We start from the raw sequence: 25,840 nt of genomic DNA, 5'->3' as shown, positions 1-25,840 counted from the left end.
AAACACTTTGGTTGCTATGATGAGGAATATCCGCAGAAGTAATGTTGCAACCATTATTTTTCATATCAATATTCGTAATAGTCTGGGAATCCCATTTGGGATTAATACTGGGAGCCAAGCAATATTAGCTTCTCCTCCATTGTTGTTCACTCATAGTGATCAGGCATCCCAGGAACCGAACTCCAGTGGTTTGAGTCTTACCTCTCCTATAAGTTCTTCAAGGTAACTTCAAGGTAAGAGAGGTTAGGGTGTACAAGTCACAACATCTAACTACTGGGGTGCCTCAGGGCTCAGTTCTTGAACCAATCCTCTTCTCTGTCTACATGGCATCACTTGGTTATGTTATTCAGAAACATAGCTTTTTATATCACTGCTATGCTGATGCAACTCAACTCTACCTCTCATTCCATCCTGAAGATCCGATGATAGATGCTCGCATCTCAGATTGTCTTAATCTAAAAAGTTACAATGATGAGTGCTGCGCTTTACCCAAATTTGAACATTAGATTCTTAGCACCTTGTCACACTGCTGGTGTTTTGATGCATGGTGCTCCCATTCAAAACAATTGGAAAAAATATCTTAGCCTCAGGAAAAACAGTCTGGTGGACACACAGCCTAATGGCTGCTAATATATTATATAATACGATATATTAATTTATTATATTACATATAATAGAAGTGCACCAAAATCTTTAACAATTTTGACCAATAAAATATTGAGGCATTAATTTCAAAATGTGGACATTTACTATTTTCCAAATTTACTCCATTGCCACCTACAACTGTAACAACTTGGCTGAATGTGTCATTTATTTTCTTCACACAGTATAAATATGCCTCACCCGCAGAATGTCAGTTTTGAGCTGTAGTTCTGTTGAAGGTGCGGAGTGCATTAGGCCGAGCAGAGTACCCATGTCATCATCTCCAGAAGGCGACAGCACTAGCTGTTGAATGATCATCAGAGCGTGCTCACGACACTGACGGTACTTCACAATGTTGTGCACACACCGGGCTCCGCCAAACTCACGGAACAATCCTGAGAGATTCAGATTTTCTCATTAAAAATTAATCTCGGTGTCGTATAAGCTTGAAAACAACTTCAGTTTCAACTTTATAGCTTGGCAAGATATGTAATGTATTGTTTATGTAAATATTTGACACAACAAGACCATAGTGAGATTTAGAAATGACTGATCACCTCAGTGTCAATTCTATATTTGGAACTACTCGCTCATTTTCTGCAACAAAACCATTCTGACTGGCTAACAATAAATAAAGCATGAGTGCATCTATGAAAGCATTCTGAAACCATCAACAGCCATGATATAGAAGAGAAATGATTACAGAGCTGAAGTTAAAAGCGCTTCCCAGCCATAGACCTGACTCAGAACAGAGAGTGAGACTACTGCCGGCCCTGAGAGCATGAAAATGAATTCTGACTTGTCCCTGAGTGCTTGAAAACAAAGGTAAAATGGCAGTAAAATAACACGATTATAATGAATGTCTAAGGGGTGCACTGGAAAGGGACCATTGTGTCTGTATATTAGCTTTGAGACTATCTATATATTAGCATACTGTTAAATAAAAAAAAATTGCCTTTAGCAGGTCTTACAGATTTAAAATGTAGTCTTTCTTTTCTGACAAAATAAAAAAAAATATTGATGGTTTACAGCTATGATGTAACTAAAGCCTAAGTACTATTTTAAAGGAAAAGGGACATCTATTTCTGCCTTGCCAAAATACACCATTTTAAATGGAAATTATATCACTGTTATTATCTTTAGAATACTTTTGATTTAAAAAGGTTAAAAAATTTCCATGAGGCCCTGATTATTAATAAAGGCAACTTAAGAGGAAGAGACGGTGAGACCAAAACTACTGCGTACCATTTCCTCTTTCAAAACCCAGCAAAACTCAGAGCCTTCTGGGCAGCATTCTGACATGTGGTGTTATAACACTTCGGGTTATCAGAGTTTGTGTCCCGGCCTGTGGCCCTTTCCTAACCTCTTTCCCTTCTCCAAACCTTCATATTACAATGTCAATTTAACATGCATACATTTACCTGCATTGGTGTTTGAGCCTTGCAAGAGGACCGTGAGTGTCTCCATGACAAGCCAGGCAAGCTGTTTTTGCTCTTCAGCCACATTGTTCTTGGCATCACCTGACCACAGTGAGGGGAGAAGTCATTGAAATTATAACTAGTATCAAAAATGTTTATATGAATAAAAATAGATATTTAAAAAGCGAATTAAAAAAGACGAAAGCACATGATTAAGTTTCTAAAACTTGAAAAACTAAAATACAAGCTAATTCAAAATATTAATAAACACTACATAAAAAAAAAATATTCAAATTCTCAAAATACTCAAAACTATTAAATATAATTTAATTTTAGTTCACAAAAGATTTACCCTGCTCGCCATGTGCTTGCGTTGGGTCTTTCAACAGTGCTGCATATTTGTGGAGCAGGTTAACTAACACTTCCAGGAGTCCAACTTCACGGAAGACATCACTGAAGACAGGGTGGTGGCGGCCGAGCTTGAGAAGAGTGCGAGTGGCTGTGATGCTGCATCCGTAAGAAGTGTTGGACTTTAACAGCACGCTAACGCTAAAAAGCTCTTTGCATGGTATGTAATTAAGCCCGAAGACAACAAACTCCAGTAGCTCAAAGTACTTGGACTGCACCTCCGGTAGCTTTGCTACTCGCTCTGCAAACTGCGACAGCGTATGCTGTGCCTCTAAGATGAAATAGTTGGCATAGTCGGCAGCGTATATGTTGGCAATGGCTTCAAGGATCATACGTGCTAATTGACCACTCTTGGCCTTCAAGAAGGTATTCTGAAGCACAGAGAAAGCCTGGATGTTTCTGACTGTGTGGCCTGAAAAAAAAAAAAGATATTGAATCTTGAGCAATAATGGACATAAAATAAACAATAAATTATTAAAAATGGCTCCTGTTGTGTTCCACAAAAGTCATTCATTCATACAGGTTTGGTACATGATGGTGAGTAAATAACAAAAGCATCTTCATTTTTGGCTCAACTATTCATTTAGCACCACCGTCTAGACTCTTGAAACTCCAGTGACCTTTGGTGGACTCTAGGTAGTAAAACAAAATCTCACACATTTTCATTTCCACTTAACCTGAATGCAGACGTGTACAGTAGGTACAAAAAGTATTCAGACCGCCTTAAATTTTTCACTCTTTGTTATATTGCAGCCATTTGCTTAAATCATTTGAGTAATTTTTTTTTTCCTCAATGTACACACAGCACCCCTTATTGACAGAAAAACACACATTTTTGCAGATTTATTAAAAAAGAAGAACTGAAATATCACATGGTCCTAAGTATTCAGACCCTTTGCTGTGACACTCATATATTTAACTCAGGTGCTGTCCATTTCTTCTGATCATCCTTGAGATAGTTCTACACCTTCATATGAGTCCAGCTGTGTTTGATTATACTGATTGGACTTGATTAGGAAAGCCACACACCTGTCTATATAAGACCTTACAGCTCACAGTGCATGTCAGAGCAAATGAGAATCATGAGGTCAAAGGAACTGCCTAAAGAGCTCAGAGACAGAATTGTGGCAAGGCACAGATCTGGGCAAGGTTTCTGCTGCACTTAAGGTTCCTAAGAGCACCGTGGCCTCCATAATCCTTAAATGGAAGACGTTTGAGATGACCAGAACCCTTAGTAGAGCTGGGCGTCTGGCCAAACTGAGCTATCGGGGGAGAGGAGCCTTGGTGAGAGAGGTAAAGAAGAACCCAAAGACTGTGGCTGAGTTCCAGAGATGCAGTCGGGAGATGGGAGAAATTTTTAGAAGGTCAACCATCACTGCAGCCCTCCACCAGTCAGGGCTTTGTGGCAGAGTGGCTCAACGGAAGCCTCTCCTCAGTGCAAGACACATGAAAGATAAAAAATACCTGAAGGATTCTCTGGTCTGATTGGACCAAGATAGAACTTTTTGGCCTTATTTCTAAGCGGTATGTGTGGAGAAAACCAGGCACTGCTCATCACCTGTCCAAAACAGTCCCAACAGTGAAGCATGGTGGTGGCAGCATCATGCTGTTGGGGTGTTTTTCAGCTGCAGGGACAGGACGACTGGTTGCAATTTGAGGAAAAAATGAATGCGGCCATATCCTGGATGAAGACCTTCTCCAGAGTGCTCAGGAGCTCAGACTAAGCACACAGCTAAAATAACGAAGGAGTGGCTTCACAACAACTCCGTGACTGTTCTTGAATGGCCCAGCCAGAGCCCTGACTTAAACCCAACTGAGCATCTCAAGAGAGACCTTAAAATGGCTGTCCACCAACATTTACCATCCAACCTGACAGAACTGGAGAGGATCTGCAAGGAGGAATGGCAGAGGATCCCCAAATCCAGGAGTGAAAAACTTGTTGCATCTTTTTCAAAAAGACTCATGGCTGTATTACATCAAAAGGGTGCTTCTACTAAACACTGAGCAAAGGGTCTGAATACTTAGGACCATGTGATATTTCAGTTTTTCCTTTTTAATAAAAATGCAAAAAATTCAACAATTTTGTGTTTTTCTGTCAATATGGGGTGAGGAAAAAAATTTACTTAAATGATTTTAGCAAATGACTGCAATATAACAAAGAGTGAAAAATTTAAGGGGGTCTGAATACTTTCCGTACCCACTGTATATTCATGACATGACTTGCAAATAATTCAGTTGTTAAAAAGAAATCAATAACACATACAGCTAGTCACATAATACTTATAAATGAACAGCACTGCCATAATTAAGACCAGCTCATTAAAGTCAGAGCCCAGAAGAGGGTTGAATTCAAAACATAAGTCTGTAACAAGACCGAGATTATGATATTTCTATTTATTTATTAAAACCATGTCAGCTGCAAGGCAAATAACATATTGAAAGTCATACAGTTAACAAACCAGTACCCAAGACCATGAATATATGATGGTCTTAAACTCTGACTTGACGACCAAGACTGTAATAATATGGTGTTGGACTTCAACTAGAAGATTAAGACTATAACCATGAAAAAGTGTTCTTAGAATCAGACTCAAGGCTCATGGTCTTGGTCTTGTCATGGACTTGGAAGTATGTGGACTCAGTCTTGACACGGACTCAACCTTCTACTGGTATCTTGATTCAGATTCAAACGAGCTGGTCTCGACTACAACATTGCTGAACAGCCACCAATGTCTGAACATAAACTTGATTACTGGTGTTTATTTCTCCATTGGGTCTTTCTGAAAAGTAATTAAGCTATACAGCTAGGCTTCAAGAAAAACATACTGTATGCAATAATAACTATGAAAACCCAACCACCACATGATCATAGAGCGAGACAAGCCAGTCCTTCAACCTTGCAATCCTTAAAAACACATTCTTGCGCATTCAACCTTTATGAACTTCCACTTCAGAGAGAGCTATTGCTGGTTGAGTGAAAATGACACTACAAAGTAGGAAATGATGTGACTGGGTGCATAAACAATATAATCTGCCGCCATTATTTTAATTACAGCATTTAATGTCTCTTGGCGAGGCATAAGACAAGCCAAACAAATAACCTAACCAGATTACACAGTAGGTGTCTGCCGTTTGCCTCCTTCCGACCAATTAATGCCATTTACAGCCAGTGAACACTAATGTTTTAATTCTCCCTCAGAAACCGCAGGCCCTTTTTCTCCTTGTGTGACTAAAAGAGTAATCTAGCTGATGAAGGGAGGCGGCAGCAGACACAGATGAGGGGGTTAATAATTGAAAACGCTACGAGGAAGAAAACTAATAATCTCACTCAAAGGTTTAGACAGCCATTGATTACAGCTAGGTTAATTTGTCCTGAGAGCTCTCAAAAAGATTTAAGTATCATTGACATATTTTTTGAATGAATAAATGAAAATAAAATAATTTAAAGAGTCATTTGAATTTCTTTGTTTGGAAGCAAGAAAAGAATTCCAGTGAATGCAAAAATGCAAAATGACTGCAAGTATAGACGCACGCTAAATCTGTAAAGTATTTTAGTAATGCAAGCCACTAAAGCATCTGCATTGCAAACTTGTCATCTGAATCCCAATTTCCATGTTTCCTGGCCAAAGTTTAACATACCCCGGAATTTCACATCACCAGCTTTCACAACCAGCTGTGCTGTGACACAAGTTAAGAGTCAAGATGCATGTCAATTTATGAAGGCTGACCTTTCCCAGAAGGCTGTGGAACCACAAAGCCTGGAAGCAGGAAGGGTGCTCCGGTGGTGAGACCAGCTGGCTTCAGCTCGCTGACACCATATGTGGTCAGAGCGGTCACCAGGTTGACCAGGTCCTTTAGAGCATCTTTGGATTCATCCTCTTTGGCCTGCTCCAACCTAAAATACAGCAAATATAACAGAGAATATCACTACTCAATCATATCAGAATTTAAAATAACTACACTGCCTCTCAGTGCCTTTAAATTATTCATTTTTGGGGGAGAACTATCCCTTTAAGCTAACACTTTAAGAAAACATACACGCAATTTAATAAAATAACTAAATTTTTTAAGAAATTATATTACGCAAGATCACACTCAACTGACCAAATTTTGTTGTTTTGTTTTTAATTCAAAAGAGTCTGTTTCCTTAAAAATATTAATCAGCACAACTGTTTTCATTTGATAATAATACGAAAAATAATACGAAATGTTACTTGAGCACCAACTCAGCATATAAGAATGCTTTCTAAAGGATCACTATCATTCCAAATTTTTGAACGTAGAGTGCAAGAGCATTAAATATTGATTTATTTAGAAATGAGCAATGTAGCAAGTTTGAAAATGTACTTTCCGCTGATCATTACTGCAAAGTAACCCTCTTCCTAACCACACATTATCCTTCAAATATAAAATGCTGAAGATTTATGCAATAAATCATAAAAAAATCAAGTCACCTGATCATAAGATCTATGAGAAAGGTGTAGCCCTGACACATGCGGAAGTCATCCAGGAGTGTCTGGGAGACATCACTTGAATCCTTCAAAAAACAGGAGAGCCCAGCAAACATCTCCACAATCTCCAGAGGAGAGAGGTCATCTGACTGCTGCATGTTCTGGATGCACGTTGACAAGCATTCTTTCTCTGCAAGAGAGAGCCAGAACAAATATTGTCTTTTTTTTTTGTTGTTGCAGTAAACCAAAAAAAAAAAAAAAAGGCCTTCATACTTTAAAGGACTTAAATCCATCTTAAGGGGCCAAGATTTGATCATTGCAGAGCAATTCTTGGCAAAAGTGTCTGCAAACACCAGACACTGACCTCTTAAAATGCTAAAAGCACAACAGTGAGTGACAGTAAGCAGTTACGTATGGTTTAAATGTTACTAGGGTTCATAAGACGCCAGCAGCAAAACATTGTCAGTATTATGCATCCATGCACAGTAACGGCAAAGAACCACAGTGAAAGAAGTCAAATCATCACCACAACTTACCGTGGATGTACTTGACGACGTTAACGCTGAGCCCATATCGGGAGATGGTGGTAAGCACTTCCCCGGCGCTCTTCCTCCAGGGAAGGTTGTGGGGGGGACACCAGGAGGTGATGGCACTGAAGAGCAGCTGTAGATCATCCTTCTGGGCCAGCTCTTCTGCTGGAGACATGTAGCTGCACAGCTTCACAAGGATCTGAGAAGAAAAAGTCACAGTTGGTCTCAATATGTATACTTTGTGGATGTTTGTGGAGAAAACACTGTTCCTAAAGACAGAGAGACCTGGACAAAGACTTTCTGTAGAAGAGCTCTGCGGTCCGCCAGGGGAAGCTCAGTCTGGGTGGCAGCAGGAACCTCGGGCATATGGGGCAGGTCAAAAAACAAATATAGACACTTCACCAGTGTGGAGGGCACCGACATGGTGGTCATACAGTCCACTGTTTTCTGTAGAAACAAAGAAAGGAAAGGATTCAAATTCAGCTAATGAGCAGAGCATGTTTTTTTATGTATCTGAATATGAATAACTGGCAACCTGTTTAATATTCTACAATTCTGTTAACAGATAGATGAGTCACTTTGGTATAAATAGCAATCCTATGAAACACCGTCTTTAAAACCTCATAATCATCATTAGATCGCTAACTGAATGGTAAAATGAGGATTATAACAGTTATAAACTCAAGTTTGAGGTGTAAACTTGAACAACTCTTACTTGCATAACCTATTTTCTGTTACTACAAATGATTATACACTCCCGTTCAAAAGTTTGGGGTCTATAAGATTTTTTACATTTTTAAAAGAAGTCTCACTAAAGCTGCATTTGCTTAATCCAAACTACAGTAAAAACAGCAATATTGTGAAATTTAATGGCTTTCTTTATTAATATCCATTTTAATTTTAAATAGAAGACATATTTAAAAATAAACTGAAAAGTAATGCTAATACTTAATTACAACCTTTATTGTCTAAATCCAATAAACTATGTGTACTGAGAAAAAAAGACTAGAAGATATACAGTAAACCTAAACTTACATGATGTGTGCAGTGCATCTCGTTGCACAGTCTGGGTCTAAGGGCCTTTGTGAAACCCTGATAAGCATATATGGCAGATCAGTGATGTCATCACTGTGCACTAAAGGGGCTCAGGTGGACGTGACTGAAACGAAATGCTGCAGGTGGGTCAGAGCTTCACTTTTCACTGCCATATCACCTGCTGCAGTCTCGCCTGACACTAATCAGAGCAGGATCCTGCTGCCGGTGCCAATGAAGCACTGATGAGAGGATAAAATCCCATCAGCCGCTTATAAAGCAAGTCAGCAAGTGGTAGGATTCAGCTCAATCCAGCCAATAATTCTCTCTTTCTCACACATAAACACTCACACATGCACAGCGAAAGCACTTTTTTCACTGCAGGTCCAGTCTGCAGCAGTGTGCACAGGATTTCACATAAAAACTTGTCTACTCACAAAGGGTCAGAAACGGTCACAAAATAAATGCTCACCAAAAATGTCTTCTCATCATTGTTGAAAAAAAGTTCTGCTGCTTAATATTTTTATTGAAATTATAATTTTTTTCAGAAAGAATGAAAAGCTAAAAAAAAAAAATCATTATTTAATATATACATTTTTTGGAACATTATAAAGGTATTGGTCACTTTTGATCGATTTAATCACATCCTTGCTGGATAAAAGTATTAATCTTGTAAAAAATAAATAAATTGCTGACCCCAACAATTTTAAACAAGTGCAGTTATCAATATAGGAATCGTTCTTGGTGGGAACAGGTCTTAAGACAAGGCCAAAGAGTCCCAGCAGTGCCAAAACTTAATGGAGGATGCATTACAGCAGTCACATTCAATGCTTTCATGAGAATGAGAAAGGGAAAACAGAAGATTAATCACTTCTGCAGTTTCATTCCAGTAAACACACTAAATGCACAAAAAAATCCACTATTTAGCAACATTAATTGTCTTTTACATACAAATTAAGAACAGTTCCACTCATAAAGCCTCTCAGGCAAAAGGTCCATGTGTGAGAGAAATTGAACCAGTTGGACTCCATAAAGCCCCCCGTTATGGCAGACGGTCAAACCTTGAAATAGCTCTCTCTGTGGTAGATAACCTCAACAATAAAGAGACGCTAGCGGACAATGTGGTCTAGGGTTGAGTGTACATGACACTAAACGATAGTGTCTGACAGAAAAACACCAATGGAAAAGCGAATAAGCAGTAGGACTTCTCACAGTCCTCAATGAAGAGGAAGATTTGACGGCGTTCATGAGGGTGAATTGAGGGTGCATTGGGAATGTAGAGCATGAAGGGCGTCCTTACAGAGAGAAAAGAAAAGTCCTTTGTTGTATCCGAGGGGCGGAGGGTGTTGCCAAGAGCACCAGTTTTTGTCTGCAACTCACAGCTTAGAATACAAACATATTTCACCTCTCAAAAACTTGTTTCACTTCTCAAAACTAGAGCCTCCTGCCTGAAAAGATAATGGTGCATATCCAATTAATTCAAGCTCATCATCTGTATTATGACAAGCTCTAAATTGTGCCATATCACTGTTTCCGCATTTCAAAAGTTCTGCATTTAGGTGGTGGAAATGTGTTTTGTGTGTAGTGTAGCATGGAGATTTTATCAGAAAGTGTTTTCATTATATATTCACAGTAAAGCAGAAAGGAGTAGGAAATGTAAAAATAGGCAGTGTGTGTGTGTGTGTGTGTGTGTGTGTGAGTAAGAGAAAGGGCACTTATTAGGCCACACTTCTGCACTCCATCTTTATGTGCACAAGTTCTTTTCAGTGTGTTATGGAGGTAAATTATCCTTAAGGATTATATGAACCAAAATAAAAGTAGAGCTAACAACAGACTTGAGAGAGATTTGAGAGTGCTGGCTAAACTTCAGCCAATTAATGAGATCCTACTTTATTAAACCAGGCCAACGCATAAACAACTTGCACTGCAGGAAAATAACCATACAAAATAACAAGGAGACATGACCATTAAAAAGGGCTAATTATAATAGCAAACACACTTCTATTAAAACGTTCGGGTCAGCAAGGATCCCGCAAGTACAACAATATTTATATTCTTTTGAACTTTCGATTCATTGAATCCTGAAAGGCTGTCTTCACAAAACAACATTGATAAGAATATGCATATTAGAATGATTTCTGAAGGATCATGTTACTGACGTCTGGAGTTATTTCCATCAAAGGAATTAATTACATTTTTAAAAATTTAATTCTTTGAATTACTATGGAGAACCATGTGAATGTCATGTTCATTGCTGTACCATAGTACTGCCACAGCACTTTACATACGAGACAGAACTTGAATAGCTTTTATTCTTCTAGGAAAAGTATTTCAGTCAATACAACACATGACTATGTGACATCCACAGACAGCCCTTTAATAATGCCCATGATGTAACCATGCCCTTCTAACATATATAAATCCATATATACCTGGAAACCATTTACTACTACAGTGCATGGCATGGCTTTACTGTAGGCCCCATAATGTACTGCAAAAGATTTAGAAAAATGATGTCCAGCACCAGCTACTAACAAATAGATTTCATGAGATACATTAGATTCTCATTGTGATGCATAACATTTACATTGGCTCTTCCAATGTGCTATAATTTATTACAAACAATTTGGGCACTGACATAATGACCTCCCCTGGATGGGAAATCTGCACCTCTATTCTCGCTGACTGACTTCAAAGAGCTCTGGATGATAGTGGAATCCGTCTTTCCTCATCCAATCCATGAGAGGAAGTGCTTCAGGGCTACAAAAAAAAACTAGGAATTGGAGATCATTTATGTGGTATGTAGCTGACCACATCTTTCACTTCAAACGGGGCTTCATAAAGTGACCCTTGACATGGCCTCAAGCTGTGCAGGTTTGAGCAATTAATAGCCTGAGAAACAGGTCCTCTGTGACACCATCCTCAAGCTGGAAGTTGAGACGTCAGGTCTGCAACCATTGTTGGAGAAGCCATCTTTCACTATAGAATGAGGAATATTCCCCCTTTCTCCTGCTCTTGGTCAAATCCAACACGTACTAAAGTCACCATACTAATCCTTCCAGCCACCACGCAGTTCTCCAGTTTTTTTTATCTAGAAGAAGGCAGTGTCTCTCTCTCTGATAACTGAGGCCTGTGCAACTCGAGACAAGGTGAACCAAGCACACCCTCAACAAATTACACCTGCTGTTTCTAGATTTATGCAAGCTGCTGATAGTGTGCTCAAAGGCAAACCTAGCATGGCTGGTTCCAGTTTCTAAGTATATTTTGCATAGGTACTGACATGCCAAGGGACAATTACATTTTCAAATTTTGGTAGGTGAATGATAAACAGTTACTTTAAAGGGTTAGTTCACTCAAAAATGAAAACTCTGTCCTTAATTGTTCACCCTTATGACCTTCATTCATCTTTGGAACACAAATTAAGATATTTTTGATGAAATCGGAGCACTTTCTAACCCTGCATAGACAGCAACGCAACTACCACATTCAAGACCCAGAAAGGTAGTAAACACATTGTTAAAATAGTCCATGTGACATCAGTGGTTCAACCTTAATTATATAAATCCACAAGAATACTTTTTGTGAGCAAAGAAAGCAAAAACAACAATTGTATTCAACAATTCTTGCAGGGTCAGAAAGCTCTCGGATTTCATCAAAAACATCTTGATTTGTGTTCCGAACATGAACAAAGGTCTTATGGATTTGGAAAGACATGAGGGTGAATAATTAATGACAGAATTTTCATTTCTGGGTGAACTATCCTTTAAATTGTACCAAGATTTTTCAATATTAAAGTTTGTACAGTATTTTTTATCAAATAACTGCAGTCTGGGTGAGCATAAAGAGTTTGTATAAAACAAAAAAAACATCCTTGTATTTGTGTCATATATTTTTCTACACCTCGTTTTTATTTGTAAATGCTTCTTGCGATCGTTTCATCTGCTGCACAGTAAACACACAGACCTGTCCTGAGGAAGCCAGCAGGTTGATGGTGGTCAGGAGCATCCAGCCCCGGCTGGCCTCCTCGCTCTGATTTACCTCCAGAAACTGGACAATGGCTCTGCTGGCCGCCTCTGTGGGAGGAGCACACACACACAAACAGAATCACTGACGCGTTAAACAGTCTGTGCATGTGGATCAAATCCATTTTCACACGTCAGCTTGTGTGTGACTGGCCTCATCTGGGGAAGGACGCTGAGTCAATTAGAGGTGATGACATGCAGGCAGTTTCGTTTCCCATTCATCCATGGCTGCCTCATTTTGAGATGCAATATGTTGACCCCCCCAGTGAATTCACAAAGAATAAGATTTACTCAGGAGAATGTTATTTTCTGCTCCAATGGAAATGCAATCATATAATGACATTTTGAAACCCATTGTTAATAAAGTACAATAAATCTCACATACAGAATATTATTAACATTATACACCATGCTTTTCATTGTATAAGTATTATGAATATAGTTCGAAAACAAGTGTTAAAACATAATAGATGGTTTAAAAAAAGCTGCCAAAATGCTTAAGCACTTACTCCTTGTATCATGAGATGCTCAAAGTGGTGTTTGTGGATCTATGCAGCATATGCTGTCACGGTAGATTACATCACCAAAAATAAACATTACTGTACATCATGTGCCAAGATAAGCTGCCAACACACAGTGTGCGGACAGCAGAGTAACTGAGAGACCATAAAGCCCAGATTGAGTGTCCCTCGGTAATAAAAGCAAGAACACATAGGTGTAAAGCAGGTATAAACTTCTTCAAGATTAACACTGTTATGTCTATATAAACGTATTAATAAATAGAGGACACAAATTATATTAAATCACTTTTAATATAGTTTTTTACCTATGTAATGGGCCAATTTTAAAGTAAATTAAGACATTAAAATGAGAGGTAAAATAGGAGAGAATTTCTTTAATCTATCAGGAATTGTTGTATTGAAAAAAAGTAGGCATTACATTTCAGAAAGTAGCCAGAAAATAAAAACAGCAAACAAAGTTTAGCAAATAAAAGTAATTATTTTTATCAAATAAAATAATGCTGTCTTGATTCTGTAATGACTTTTAATTTAACACGCTAACACATTTTTTCAGACTTTTTGAGTTTAATTAGATTGGACCAGGTCTGTGTAATACATACTTGTGTGTTAATAGAATACCCAGGACGTTCGAGTCATTTGAAGTACCTGTTGATTTATTGGACGCTCTCCGTCTGATCTCAGTCACCATCAGCCTGGACACTTGAGTGGTGAACTGCAGCAGGTCTGAAAACTTCTCATTCATCGTGTTTGGCGGAGCGTTCCCAAACACCTGTCTCACACACAAAAAACACCTTTTACAGAGCTCAAACAACCTTCTTTTCATGTAGACCTTTTTTCCCTCTACAAAGACGGGGACCTGTTGAGTTAAAGCTGAGGTTTAATCAAAAGTCACTCCCTTGACATCTGAAGAGCAGTATGCTCAGTTTATAGAGTTCTTTAGCTTTCGTAGCAGCACTGATAAGACATTCACAAAACTGCCCTTCAGCATCTGTCTCGCTGTCAGAATATCCAGTTAAATTAGTATACTAACCACAAACATTTATAAGAGGCGCAAGACCATCATGTTCAAATCTAGACTGTCAGGCCTCTTGCTGTTTGAGGAAATCTAAATCAAGAGAGACATACTGCGGTGTTAATGCTTATACGCAGCGTTTCACATGCATCAAATATGACAGCATTGTAAACAGAGAGGCTGTTTCATCCCACTTCTACAAGTGCTCTCCAAAAGCACACAGGCTGCAGCAGGTCAGCGCTCTTTCATGCACAATGATGAGCTGTTGCTGAGGACATATGCAGTGTTTCTGTATAATCAATGCTGGATGATTAGCACCATCATGCTCTTCTCCAGCCTACGAGAGTCACTTGATGTCATAACGACCACTTAGCCTCTGTAAATGAGGCACTTGGAACTGCTGGTTCTCTTCTTCTCATTGTTTAAGTTCACAGTAAGTATAGTGTACACAATTTGGCTTGAAGAAGGGGTTTATTATTTGTATTATTAGAAGAATATAGTGATTTGTCTGTAAAAGAAGATAATGTTTTAAGGTCCTTGCATTCTACCAATATGAAATGTACTGACTATATATATATATACACTACTGTAAGTTTAGGGTCAGTAAAATTATTTTAATGTTTCAGAAAGAAGTCTCTTATGCACATCAAGGCTGCATTTATTAGATCAAAAATATTGATTGTCTGTTTGGTTGTGTTCAATGCCATTCCAGCTTCAGTGGCAATTTTAATGGTGAGCAATATCAAAAATACAGTAAAAAAATAGATTTATAGTGAAATATGATTACAGTTATAATAATTGTTTTATATATTTAAAAAAAAATAATTCTGTAAATGGCAAAGCTGGATTTTCAGCAGCCATTACTCCAAACTTCAGTGTCACATGACCCTTCAGAAATCATTCTAATATGTAGATTCGGTCCTCAAGAAACATTTTATGAAAATGTTGAAAACAGCTGTGCTACTTAATATTTTCAGGAAAACTGTGATACAGTTTATTAGGATTCTTTGATGAATAGAAAGTTCAAAGTTTGAAATTTAACATTTTGTAACAATGTACAATCTTTACTGTACATTTTGATCAATTAAATGCATCTGTATCCCAAATGCAAAAGTATCCCATTTATTAAAACAAAAAATAAAAAAGCCCAACTGGTAGCCCAAAAGCTGTATGTAAAAAAAATTCTGATTCTTATTAAAAAAAAAAAGTGCTTCTAAAAACAAAATTTATAATTGTTTTTTATGGCAGGGCTAGTAAAAATATTTGCAAGGCAAGCAGAAATCTGAACTACTGCCACAGCTGAGTCAGTAGAAAGAGATCCTGCTGTTGTGGTCCCGTCACTAATTATCCTCTAACCTCCAACCTCTTATAAAAAAATAAAATAAAAAAAAAACCTAACAAAGAGAGAGAGAGAGAGAGAGAAAACACAAAGCCACCAGGGTTGTTTTAGTGTTATCAGTGCAATAAAATGTCTACTATATTTGTCTTCTCTGTTAAAGCATTTTGACTTGTGAGGCTGTCCTGTTCAGAAGTCTCTCTACTTTCTGTCTACCTCTGCTTAAAATAAATTGCATTATCCTAATGCACATCAGACTATGATGATGCTGTCTCTTTATGTAAGCGGTCATCTCACTCTCACCCGGTTGAAAACAGGCAGCATCATGTAGAGCTTCTCCTCCTGCTCTTTTTGTGTCATGTGGCGCGGTGGGTGGCAGAGCTCGGAGAAGAGACGACGCAGGTGCATGAGTCCCAGCGCGTTGTCCTGTGGGCTGCACTCGTCCTGCCGCGGCCTCCCCATGATCCTCTTCACCATATTCATTTTCAGAGGCTTCTTGAGGCCAAAGCCAGCCCTGACAGAGCAGACAAAAGAGAGGTTTTGTGAAATGGAGGAAATGAAAAGGGGAGGGTGGGGAGGGGAAAGATATAGCGAGATGTCAGGGAAATTGATTGTGGATTGTGAAAGTCCACTTCTAATGTGATGTGATATGCTAGCTTCAAATTGCGGATCAAATTTAGCCTGTTTATTTATTTTTTTTGCAGTGAACTGCTTCTGTCTTAAACCCTGTAGTGAGGATTCTGCTGCAGATTAGGGCTGTCAACGAATATTCTAAATTCGAATATATATTCGAATAGTTTTTAAAAAACGAATTTTGAAGGTGAAAATTAATATTCGAATAAAAAAAATGTGGAAAAAACGGCAGCGGTAGTAGAGGCGTGGCTGTCTGCTTTGCGAGTGGGCGCGCTAGTGCGCCTGAGGGTTCAGGGACAGGTCACAGGAGTCGCACTGTCTGGCACAGCATCACTGCTGAAAGTTGACGCGTCTTCATGGAAGATGCCAGCAAGTGCAGAGCCCAACTCGACCGCAGCAGAGAAAGCGAGGTAAAATTGTTGACCCGCGAGATAAAGTTGTATGCAAGCTATTCAAGATACAGTTAGCATACCATTCAACCATGAGGTCACATCTCAAAAATGTGCACCCAAATGAGCATGGCATAATGTGTGGAACTCCAGCTAAACAGTCACGTCTTGACACTTAACGTTACTTTGCATCGCCCGCCACAAGCTCTTTGTCTGCAACACGACAAGAGGCCATAACGGATAAATTAATTTCGTTCATTTGTAAGGACATGAGACCGATCAGTGTCGTGGATGGGGTACGCTTCGGGGAGTTCTGTCAAGCAATGGATCCGAGGTTTGATTATTTATCGTTTCATGTCAAGGAAAAGTTCCATGTTTCCACAGCACAGCTCGCTCGGAGCATTCAATGCCAGTTCTATATGCTGTAAAACTTTAATTAATATTAATAATATTTGTTTCAATCACTGAATGAAGCCTGCTATATTTGGGACAGAATTCGCGACCTTAAATTGCTTGCACAAAACTCTTGATCAGCACTGAAAAATTTGTTTGTTCATTTAAACCGTTATGCGCAGAGAGGGTGAGAGAGCGTGAGGTCTGCAGTCTTGGCCATTAGTTGATTTCCTTGTTTTTGTGTAGGTAATACGTTGTCAAATATGTTTAAACTTAAATAGACTATCTATACAAGTAGTTATGTCTCTTTGTATTATTTTGTCCTGTTATTGACGTAATGCGCGTCATTGACAACATTCGCCACCAGATGTTGGAATAGTTCGAATATTCGTGTTTTTTTTAGAGGGAATATTCGAACATCATTTTTGAGCAATTTTGACAGCCCTACTGCAGATACAGAAATACTGCAGGACATGCATTCAAACATGCAGACATGATTTCTGATCATACATTTCTTTTAAACACTGAATCCAGAAAATAAAATGTAGCTTACTCTTTGGAACTTAATAGTGACAAGTTAGATTTATTCTCAAGGTCTAACAAACAAATGAAAAGCATTAAGCAAATATTATTGTGATAAATAATATTTATGATATGACAAAAAAATATTGTGATAGTATGGCCATGTCACCCAGAGCTAAACTATAATTTTTTGTATATTTGGTGACTGAAGGCACCAACAAACCTGTAAACTGAAGCCAGTGAATTCTTGCTATCTGGCTAATGCAAATTAGCTTCTTTTTTTAAAGCAAAATCCTAAACTTCTTTGACTTCCTTGCATGGGAAAAGTGTTGCTACACTGAATAACCAATGAGTCCTTTACAACAGTCTGAAAATCCCCTAATGTCTTCAAAGTAACAGTACACACTAACCTAGTTTCATGCTTCAGACACATCATCAACACACTCCAGATCTAGAATTTTTGTTTTAATACCCATAGGATAGGCCTAATACATATTCTGCAATTCAGACCTTTATCTGATTCATCATCTGAAGATGCACACTGACTAAATCATATCCATTATAAATAGTATCAAATTTGCAAATAAATAAAAATAAAAGCTGTAATATATATATATATATATATATATATATATATATATATATATATATATATATATATATATATATATATACACAATTGAAGAGGGAAAAATGAAAAGAGTAAGGAAATACAACATAAAACTGACTGCACAAGCCAAAACAGTTGCAAACTTCATGTTTAACGTGAAAGAGCATGAGTTGTCAATCCATCAACACAAACTGTGAAAGTCAAAAGTCAGGAAATTCTAAACAAATTTGTCAAAAAAAATAAAGAATACGGTCACACAGGAGGCCCATGGACTGGTATTTTTCATAAAAACTGTACCAACTAATTACTTTCAGGGAAATATATTAATAATAATAAGAAGAAAAATAATTTATTTGTCTTTTTGCATTTATTTGATTTGATTTGATTTGATTTCCCGTGAACAAACAGTGCTTCCTGGGGAAAGAGTGTGAACAAATGGTTGTCTTCCCATGCCTTGCTTTGTTCCAAACACTGGGATCATGATCAGATCCAACTGGGTAATGGTTACAAACTTTGGGGTAAACAATAAAGCTTTTAACCACAAAAGACCTTTACATCATCTGCTCAAGCTGGTGAACACATAGGTAAAGTAGGACCCACGTCTGACAGAGATTTGCTTGAGCCAGTGCAGTGCTGTTATAAAAATATGAATGTTTCAGCAATGCCCTCAGCAAAAAACCCAACATCTGTGAGCTGAAGCAGATTCTTAGACAGGAACAGACTGCAGACAGCTTCAGCCACTAAGAAAGTCAGCAACGATTAAAGACGGAAAACATGAGACGGCCAAAAGCAACGGTGATTGCATCCATCTAACTAAAAATATCTGCATTGTATCCATGTTCCTAAAGTTTTGGATATTATTCCAACAAACAAATGGTTATTATTCCAAGATTTTATGGCCTTGAGCTTCAGTAAAATGGTTATAATAATCCAAAAACATATATTTGTATAAACAGACAAGACATAATAAATTAAAAAATGCTCAAATGCGGCTTGTACAACTAAAATAAAATTGCTCCGCATTTCTCTCATGTGGCCTACAGTCAACTGAAGTTTTGCAACCCAATCATTCTTATCTTCAGGTACAGAGCTAACTGCATGTGAAAAACCTCAAGTACTATAATTCCTGCAGAGTAAGAAAGTACAACAGTGTTTATACATCAAGAGCAGCTCTTTACCCTAGTCATTAAACATTCAGAGTTCATTTACTAGTTTCTCAGATATCAGGCACCATTCTGATTATTACACAAATGAGAATAATGAGCTCTCAAGACACCCTGAATCATTTCTTTATCCAAGAAAACAAACACAATTTAGCTGGACATAACAGTAACAGTAAATTTGACATGCAAATGCTTTGGCCTCCTACTGGTTAAAGCAACATAAATATCATGTTAAGTTTAGGGATGCACGATCATGATTTTTCATGGCCGATTCCGATACCGATTTTTTAAAAGCAAACTGGCTGATTCCGATACCGATTTCCGGTTTTTTTTATTTAAACAACAAACAAAAAAGAAGGAAAGTGTGCATAAACAAGATGTTTATTTGGTATTTAATAGGCCAAACTGGCTTTTGGCTATTGAAAACAATAACCGTAACCATCTGAAATTAACGTCAGTATCTGCACAGTAAGTAGCCTACATTCAATACAATCATAGATGGTACAGACATCAGCATTTAGCTTTTGTTTTTGAATTGGGTTGAAACTACATAGAACTGGCCTTAAATAAAAACATTAACTGTAACCATGTGAAATTAAAGGCAACAACTGCATAGTTCTACAATCCAAACAACAAAATCAACACACATTTAATAAGATATTTCTTAATCAGCATTCAGTATTTGTTTTAGTTTTAAAATTTGGTTTTAAATTAAAAAAGGTCTTTACTGGTGAGACTTAATAAATGTATGCTATATAAATACATTATTCCAAAATGTTAAAACCAAATAATGTTGGTGCGAATAAAATAAAGATGCAAAGTGTTTAATTCATCCAATTAAAAATTTTAAAAATGAAAAAGAAAAAAAAGGGTAATGATTCACATCTATATTTTTTTACTTGAGCCAATTAAAAATAAATAACTATTGGCTCAAGTAAAAAAAAATATATATATATAGATGGGAATCATTACCCTAAAAAAATTTTATTGGATGAATGAAACACCTCAGTGTGCTACAGCAGGTGATTTTTAAATCCAATTAAGTCGATGTAATTTTAAGGTAAAATAAAAATAATCATCCTATACAGAACTGTCGTTTACTTCTGGCTTTTCAAACATGTATGCAAGTTCTACTTTACAATTAAAAAAAAAGATTTCAGTTTTGTCCCTTCACTGTCTCCGCTTGTGTAGGGACAGGTACAGATACACTCACGCAGCTTCAGTGAGCAGGAAAGGGACTCTTATTTTGTGCAGTCGGCTGTTCGCTTCCTGCTATCTGTGCCTCAGACATGTAACGTTAGCTCTGCACTTCCAGTGCTGAACGGTTGCCCGTGTGTTGCGCACAGATTTCAAAACACAAATTACGTGATAGTGAATGATTACAATGTAGTCTGTGCACGCGGGTGCACTTCTGGAAAAATCGGCCGAAAAAAGACCAAAAACCGGCCGATTGCCGATCGCGTATTTTAAACAAAAACCGTCCGGTTCCGATTTATGGCCGGTCAACCGGTGCATCCCTAGTTAAGTTAATATAGACCAGTTCTTATAGTTGTCAAGAACCCCCATAATCAATGACATAATGTGCTGATTAACCACAAAAGTTAGATGGAATGTTGTGGAAACAAACTAGCTAGTCATGACTGTTTCCCGAACATGGTCGCATCTCTGTTGTTTGAACCACATTAGTTCAACAACATAAGGCCATTGTTAATGACATCTGATTAGAGATCTCTAAGATGCTGCTGTATTGAACATGGCACCTGATGACTAATTTACTATTTTTTGCTCCCAGTAATTTTGCTTTATTTAAAGTGTTTGATTCATCTCAGGTTCCCTTAGGCATTTGAGCACATGCTCTTCAAAATCAATGCTTATTAAGGATGCACAAAAATACACAGAATAAAATGCATTTATATTTAGATAGAATGGCAGACATAGATTACGTTTACGCTTGCTTATTGTGCCTAAGAGCAGAATCTATTTAAGCCCATATGTGTTTGCTAACACGAAACTATGCTTCAAACCACAAGTAGAGTGATGTAGTTCCAACCATGTAAGTTTGCGACACTGTTTGCGAATGTTCATTTGAACTATGGTTGTGGGAAATACTGAATCGTTGAACTATGTTGGTAACGACAGAACTTGCGACCATAGTCGGTTGACGATGCTTCTGGGAAATGCACCCCTGGTCAGTAACAACTATGGACAATAAGAAGGGACACAATATTAAATAAAATCTGTGATATTATAACCTAAATATGGTAACAACCAGAGCTATAAAAGCATTATTAAATATAATAAAAATGCAGTAGGTCAAATGGAAAGATAATTCAATTTATAACTTAATTCCATTATTATATTGAGAAGGATGAACCTTGAATGCTTACATAAATTGAGTAATAATTATTATTATTCATAAAATCACCAATTGATATCTGCATAACTAAGCAATTTGTGTTCAATTTAAAATCCATTTAAAAGTGTAAAAAATATATTTTGTGCTCTAATGGTATCAGAGTGTATCAATGGTTGATATGAATTATTTCTTTCATTATATATTCTCAATCTTGTATATTACAACCCCCCCCCCCCCCAAAAATAATATCAATAAAGAAAAATGCCTTTTACTTCAAGAAGGATACAACAGCTAGTGTGAGAACCCCAAATGTTTTAATTTACATAATCAAAACATGCTTTTGTGTTCAGACAGTGGTTGTAACTTGAATTATAATTAAAAGGTGTTTCAAAAATGAAACCCAAAAAATCTATTCCATCTTAGTCTATTTGTCCTTCCTCAATGGATAATCCTGCTTTGGGACATACAGAGGCAGATTTGATGTAAATCGGTGGGGAGTAAGGTTGCTGGGACATGAAATCTTCAGTAAAATGTGGCTAAGCCTTTTTACGCTTTAAGTCTTTCAAAGCATTTTTTTAGAGGGCTGCCAGCTCCAATGACTATCTGAGAAAGCAAAGTAAGCTCCAAAGGACTGTTTGGAGAAGAAGAAGAAAAAGAAAGTGTCAGCCTCCTCAAAACCCTTTCAAAGACTCTTGGGAATACTGGGTGACGTAAACACAAAACCCTCACATCTCTGTCACTGTTATGGGGGATGGAAATGCCGAAGTGAGAGTGAACATTTCCCACTGACTACAGGCTACAAGGCAACAACAAGCAACAGTGTCTGCTGTTCTGCTATAAAACAGCCCACTGGATTCCTGAACACGTATAAACCTCGTTCCTACAATATTCGGTCAACAGCCATTTGGTTTTGTTATTATGTTTTCCCCTTTCAAATGTGCCAGCAGTTACAACTTTAAAATACAATCAAAAAATTGTTTTATGTTTAGACATCATTAACATAGCAAAGTGCAATTTGCACAAGCATGTAAAAAAAAAGCTAGTCTAAATGTCTAATTTAAGTATTTATAAACAAGATTTTAAAATGTTTGAAAGTCTCTCTTGCTCAGCAAGGTAGCATTTTCTAAGCAAAATACAGAATAAACAATTATATTGTAATATTTCTTAAAATGTAAATTATTCCTGAGACGGCAAAGTAAGTCATTTTCAAAAGACATTACTCCAATCTTCAGTGTCATGAAACTTCAATTCTAATCATTCTAATATGTTGATTTGCTGCTCAATAAACATTTCTAACCAAGGTTGAAAAGAGTTGCGCTGCCTTTTTAAAATATATATATATATATATATATATATATATATAATCTACAAGATTTTGTGACGAATAAAGTTTAAAAGAACAGCATTTATTTAAATAAAACATAACATTTTGTTACATTATAAATGACTTTATATTCACTTTTGGCCACTCGAGTTTGGAGTTATAAAAATGTTATTAAATGTGGTATTTTCACATGCTTTCAGATGGAGCAGCATTTACTACATAGAGCTGTATTCACTGAGAACCTACGCAAACAACAGTCTAGACTTGTGCCGGTATTCGGTAATGCGATATATTGCGGTGATTAATATGCACGATATTGTTATCATGGGCACTTCTAAATACTGTGAATAAATATACATTACAAATTATTCAGAATTTGGAATGCATTTTAAGAATAGTATTCCCATCAGCTGCTTAAAATGCACAACATGGCTGTATGCTGCTTGAAAGAGCGCATGCACTCTGATGTAAACAAGCACGTGAAGCACATGGAGGAACACGTGAGAGACGCGCTGAATGAAAGCACATTGACTCTCTGACAGCAGATGGCACTAAATGCAGCCCTTACCCTGTAAACACAGTAAAAAAAAAAGCAGCTGTTACTTTCTAAACCATAAATAATCTTAAATAACCATTCAGATTTGTGTTTTCCCTATGGTGTTTTCCCTACAAATGCCCTAGATATTGTTTGAAAGTGTTTTGATCTTGTATTGTCATTCACACTTTACATTATGGCTTCATTAGTTAACATAAACTGCCATTGAAAAAAATATTCTGAACATTCATTAATCTTAGGTATTACAATATTTAATAACACATTGTTAAAATTGAAAGTTGCAACTTTGTTATTTAATGAGCTAACATGAACTAAGACTTGTATTTTTTAACAAAGATTAATAACTTATATAGTAAATGTAGCTATTGCTCATTGTTTAGCTGTGCACTTATTGAATGAGCACTATGCGATGTCTGAACTGATTACACTATATTTTATGTATTGCACTGTATTTTATGTAAAATCATTTTCTATTTTTAAACTGTCTTAAATTCATTTTAAGTCAATTTTTAAATAATTTTCAAGTTCTTAAATTGCTTGTTTTATTTTTGTGATTATTTTTCTTCATGACCTTTTTTTTTTACTTTCTTTTATGTAAAGCACTTTGAATTACCATTGTGTACGAAATGTGCTATATAAATAAACTTGCCTTGCCTTGAATGTTAATGCGTTAACTAAGGTTAACTAATGAAGTCGTATTGTAAAGTGATACCTACTGGTTTTTATAGTGCTTTTGCACTTTAATGTGTAAAACATTTAACTTTTATATATTTTTCTGTTTTGCTTTATTGTTTTAAATGTTTAGTTATTTTTGTTATAAGAAAAAAAAGTTATTTAACCTGCTATACTGTATTATAACCACTTTTTTAAAACAAAATTTCAATACCGTGATAATACCGTATACCGTGATAAAAGCATTATCAATGAACTGCAACAGGAAAATTTGATACCGGTATATCCCTACAACTGTCATCATCGCGAACGATTTCTTCGATTTCGATTTGTTTTTTTGCATTATTTGTCAGTGGACTATGGCTCTCTGTAGTAAATGCGGCTCCATCTGAAAGCACATGATGATGATTTACTGCTGATTACAGAACCGGCTTTACTAACAAAATGCACATGACAATCGCATTCGATTAATCTTCCAGCCCTAGTTGCAAAGCTGTTATTTTTTGTAATTAGCCTTTCGCCGAGCCCCGCCCCCCTTAGTTACTGTTGCTACTTCCGACAAACCAATGGTCAAACACGACCAGCGCAACAGATTGCCATGACGGGAAGAGGTATACCCATGCGTGTCAGTGACCTTTTTTGGAGCAATACCTCCAAGAAATCCTCCAGATCGAGGCAAAAGGGGTTATAGTATGCAGTGACAACTCCTCCAGACTAGGGCTGTCAAAATTGCTCAAAATTAATGTTCGAATATTCCCTCTAAAAAATACACGAATATTCGAACTATTCGAACATCTGGTTGCGCATGTTGTCAATGACGCGCATTACGTCAATAACAGGCAAAAATAATACAAAGAGACATAACTACTTGTATAGATAGTCTATTTAAGTTTAAACATATATGACAACGTATTACCTACACAAAAACAAGGAAATCAACTAATGGCCAAGACTGCAGACCTCACCCTCTCTCACCCTCACGTTCTCTGCGCATAATGGTTAAAATGAACAAACAAATTTTTGTGCAAGCAATTTAAGGTCGCGACTGTTGTCCCAAATATATCAGGCTTCATTCAGTGATTGAAACAAATATTATTAATATTAATTGAAGTTTTACAGCATATAGAACTGACATTGAATGCTCCGAGCGAGCTGTGCTGTGGTAAACATGGAACTTTTCCTTGACATGAAACGATAAATAATCAAACCTCGGATCCATTGCTTGACAGAACTCCCCGAAGCGTAGCCCATCCGCGATACTGATCGGTCTCATGTTCTTAAAAATGAACGAAATTATTTTATCCGTTATGGCCCCTTGTCGTGTTTCAGACAAAGTGCTTGCGGCGAGCGATGCAAAGTAATGTTAAGTGTCAAGACGTGACTGTTTAGCTGGAGTTCCACACATTATGCCATGCTCATTTAGGTGCACATTTTTGAGATGTGACCTCATGTTGCTAGTTGTCGAATGGTATGCTAACTGTATCTTAAATAGCTTGCATACAACAATCTCGCGGGTCAACAATTTTACCTCATTTTCTCTGCTGCGGTCGAGTTGGGCTCTGCACTTGCTGGCATCTTCCATGAAGACGCGTCAACTTTCAGCAGTGATGCTGTGCCAGACAGTGCGACTCCTGTGAGGCTGTGACCTGTCCCTGAACTCTCAGGCGCGCTAGCGCGCCCACTCGCAAAGCGGACAACCACGCCTCTACTACCGCGGGCCTTTTTTTCCACATTTTTTTTAATTCGAATATTAATTTTCACCTTCGAAATTCGTTTTTTTAAAACTATTCGAATACATATTCGAATTTAGAATATTCGTTGACAGCGCTACTCCAGACAATCTCTCAGGG

The 25,840-nt window shown here is 37.3% G+C and overlaps 1 protein-coding gene across 5 annotated transcripts in view; it reads right to left on the bottom strand.

Annotated features, from left to right (window-relative positions):
* The window catches only part of wdfy3 (WD repeat and FYVE domain containing 3), an 82,499-nt gene that overhangs the window by 49,588 nt on the left and 7,071 nt on the right, over window positions 1-25,840 (bottom strand). For all 5 annotated transcript variants that reach the window (XM_059550352.1, XM_059550349.1, XM_059550351.1 and 2 more), the window contains exons 2-11: window positions 15,676-15,886; window positions 13,670-13,793; window positions 12,445-12,554; window positions 7,735-7,896; window positions 7,456-7,648; window positions 6,923-7,109; window positions 6,197-6,363; window positions 2,413-2,880; window positions 2,064-2,162; window positions 844-1,037 (exon numbers count right to left, since the gene is read on the bottom strand). In XM_059550352.1, the coding sequence (XP_059406335.1) occupies window positions 844-1,037; window positions 2,064-2,162; window positions 2,413-2,880; window positions 6,197-6,363; window positions 6,923-7,109; window positions 7,456-7,648; window positions 7,735-7,896; window positions 12,445-12,554; window positions 13,670-13,793; window positions 15,676-15,855 (1,884 nt within the window). In that variant the 5' untranslated portion in view covers window positions 15,856-15,886. The remainder of the gene's footprint in view (window positions 1-843; window positions 1,038-2,063; window positions 2,163-2,412; window positions 2,881-6,196; window positions 6,364-6,922; window positions 7,110-7,455; window positions 7,649-7,734; window positions 7,897-12,444; window positions 12,555-13,669; window positions 13,794-15,675; window positions 15,887-25,840) is intronic.

This window comes from Carassius carassius, chromosome 5, assembly GCF_963082965.1.
Source record: "Carassius carassius chromosome 5, fCarCar2.1, whole genome shotgun sequence".
Taxonomy (NCBI): Eukaryota; Metazoa; Chordata; class Actinopteri; order Cypriniformes; family Cyprinidae; genus Carassius; species Carassius carassius.
The sequence above is the reverse complement of the archived record's forward strand: the minus strand, read 5'-3'. Positions and strand labels throughout refer to the sequence as shown.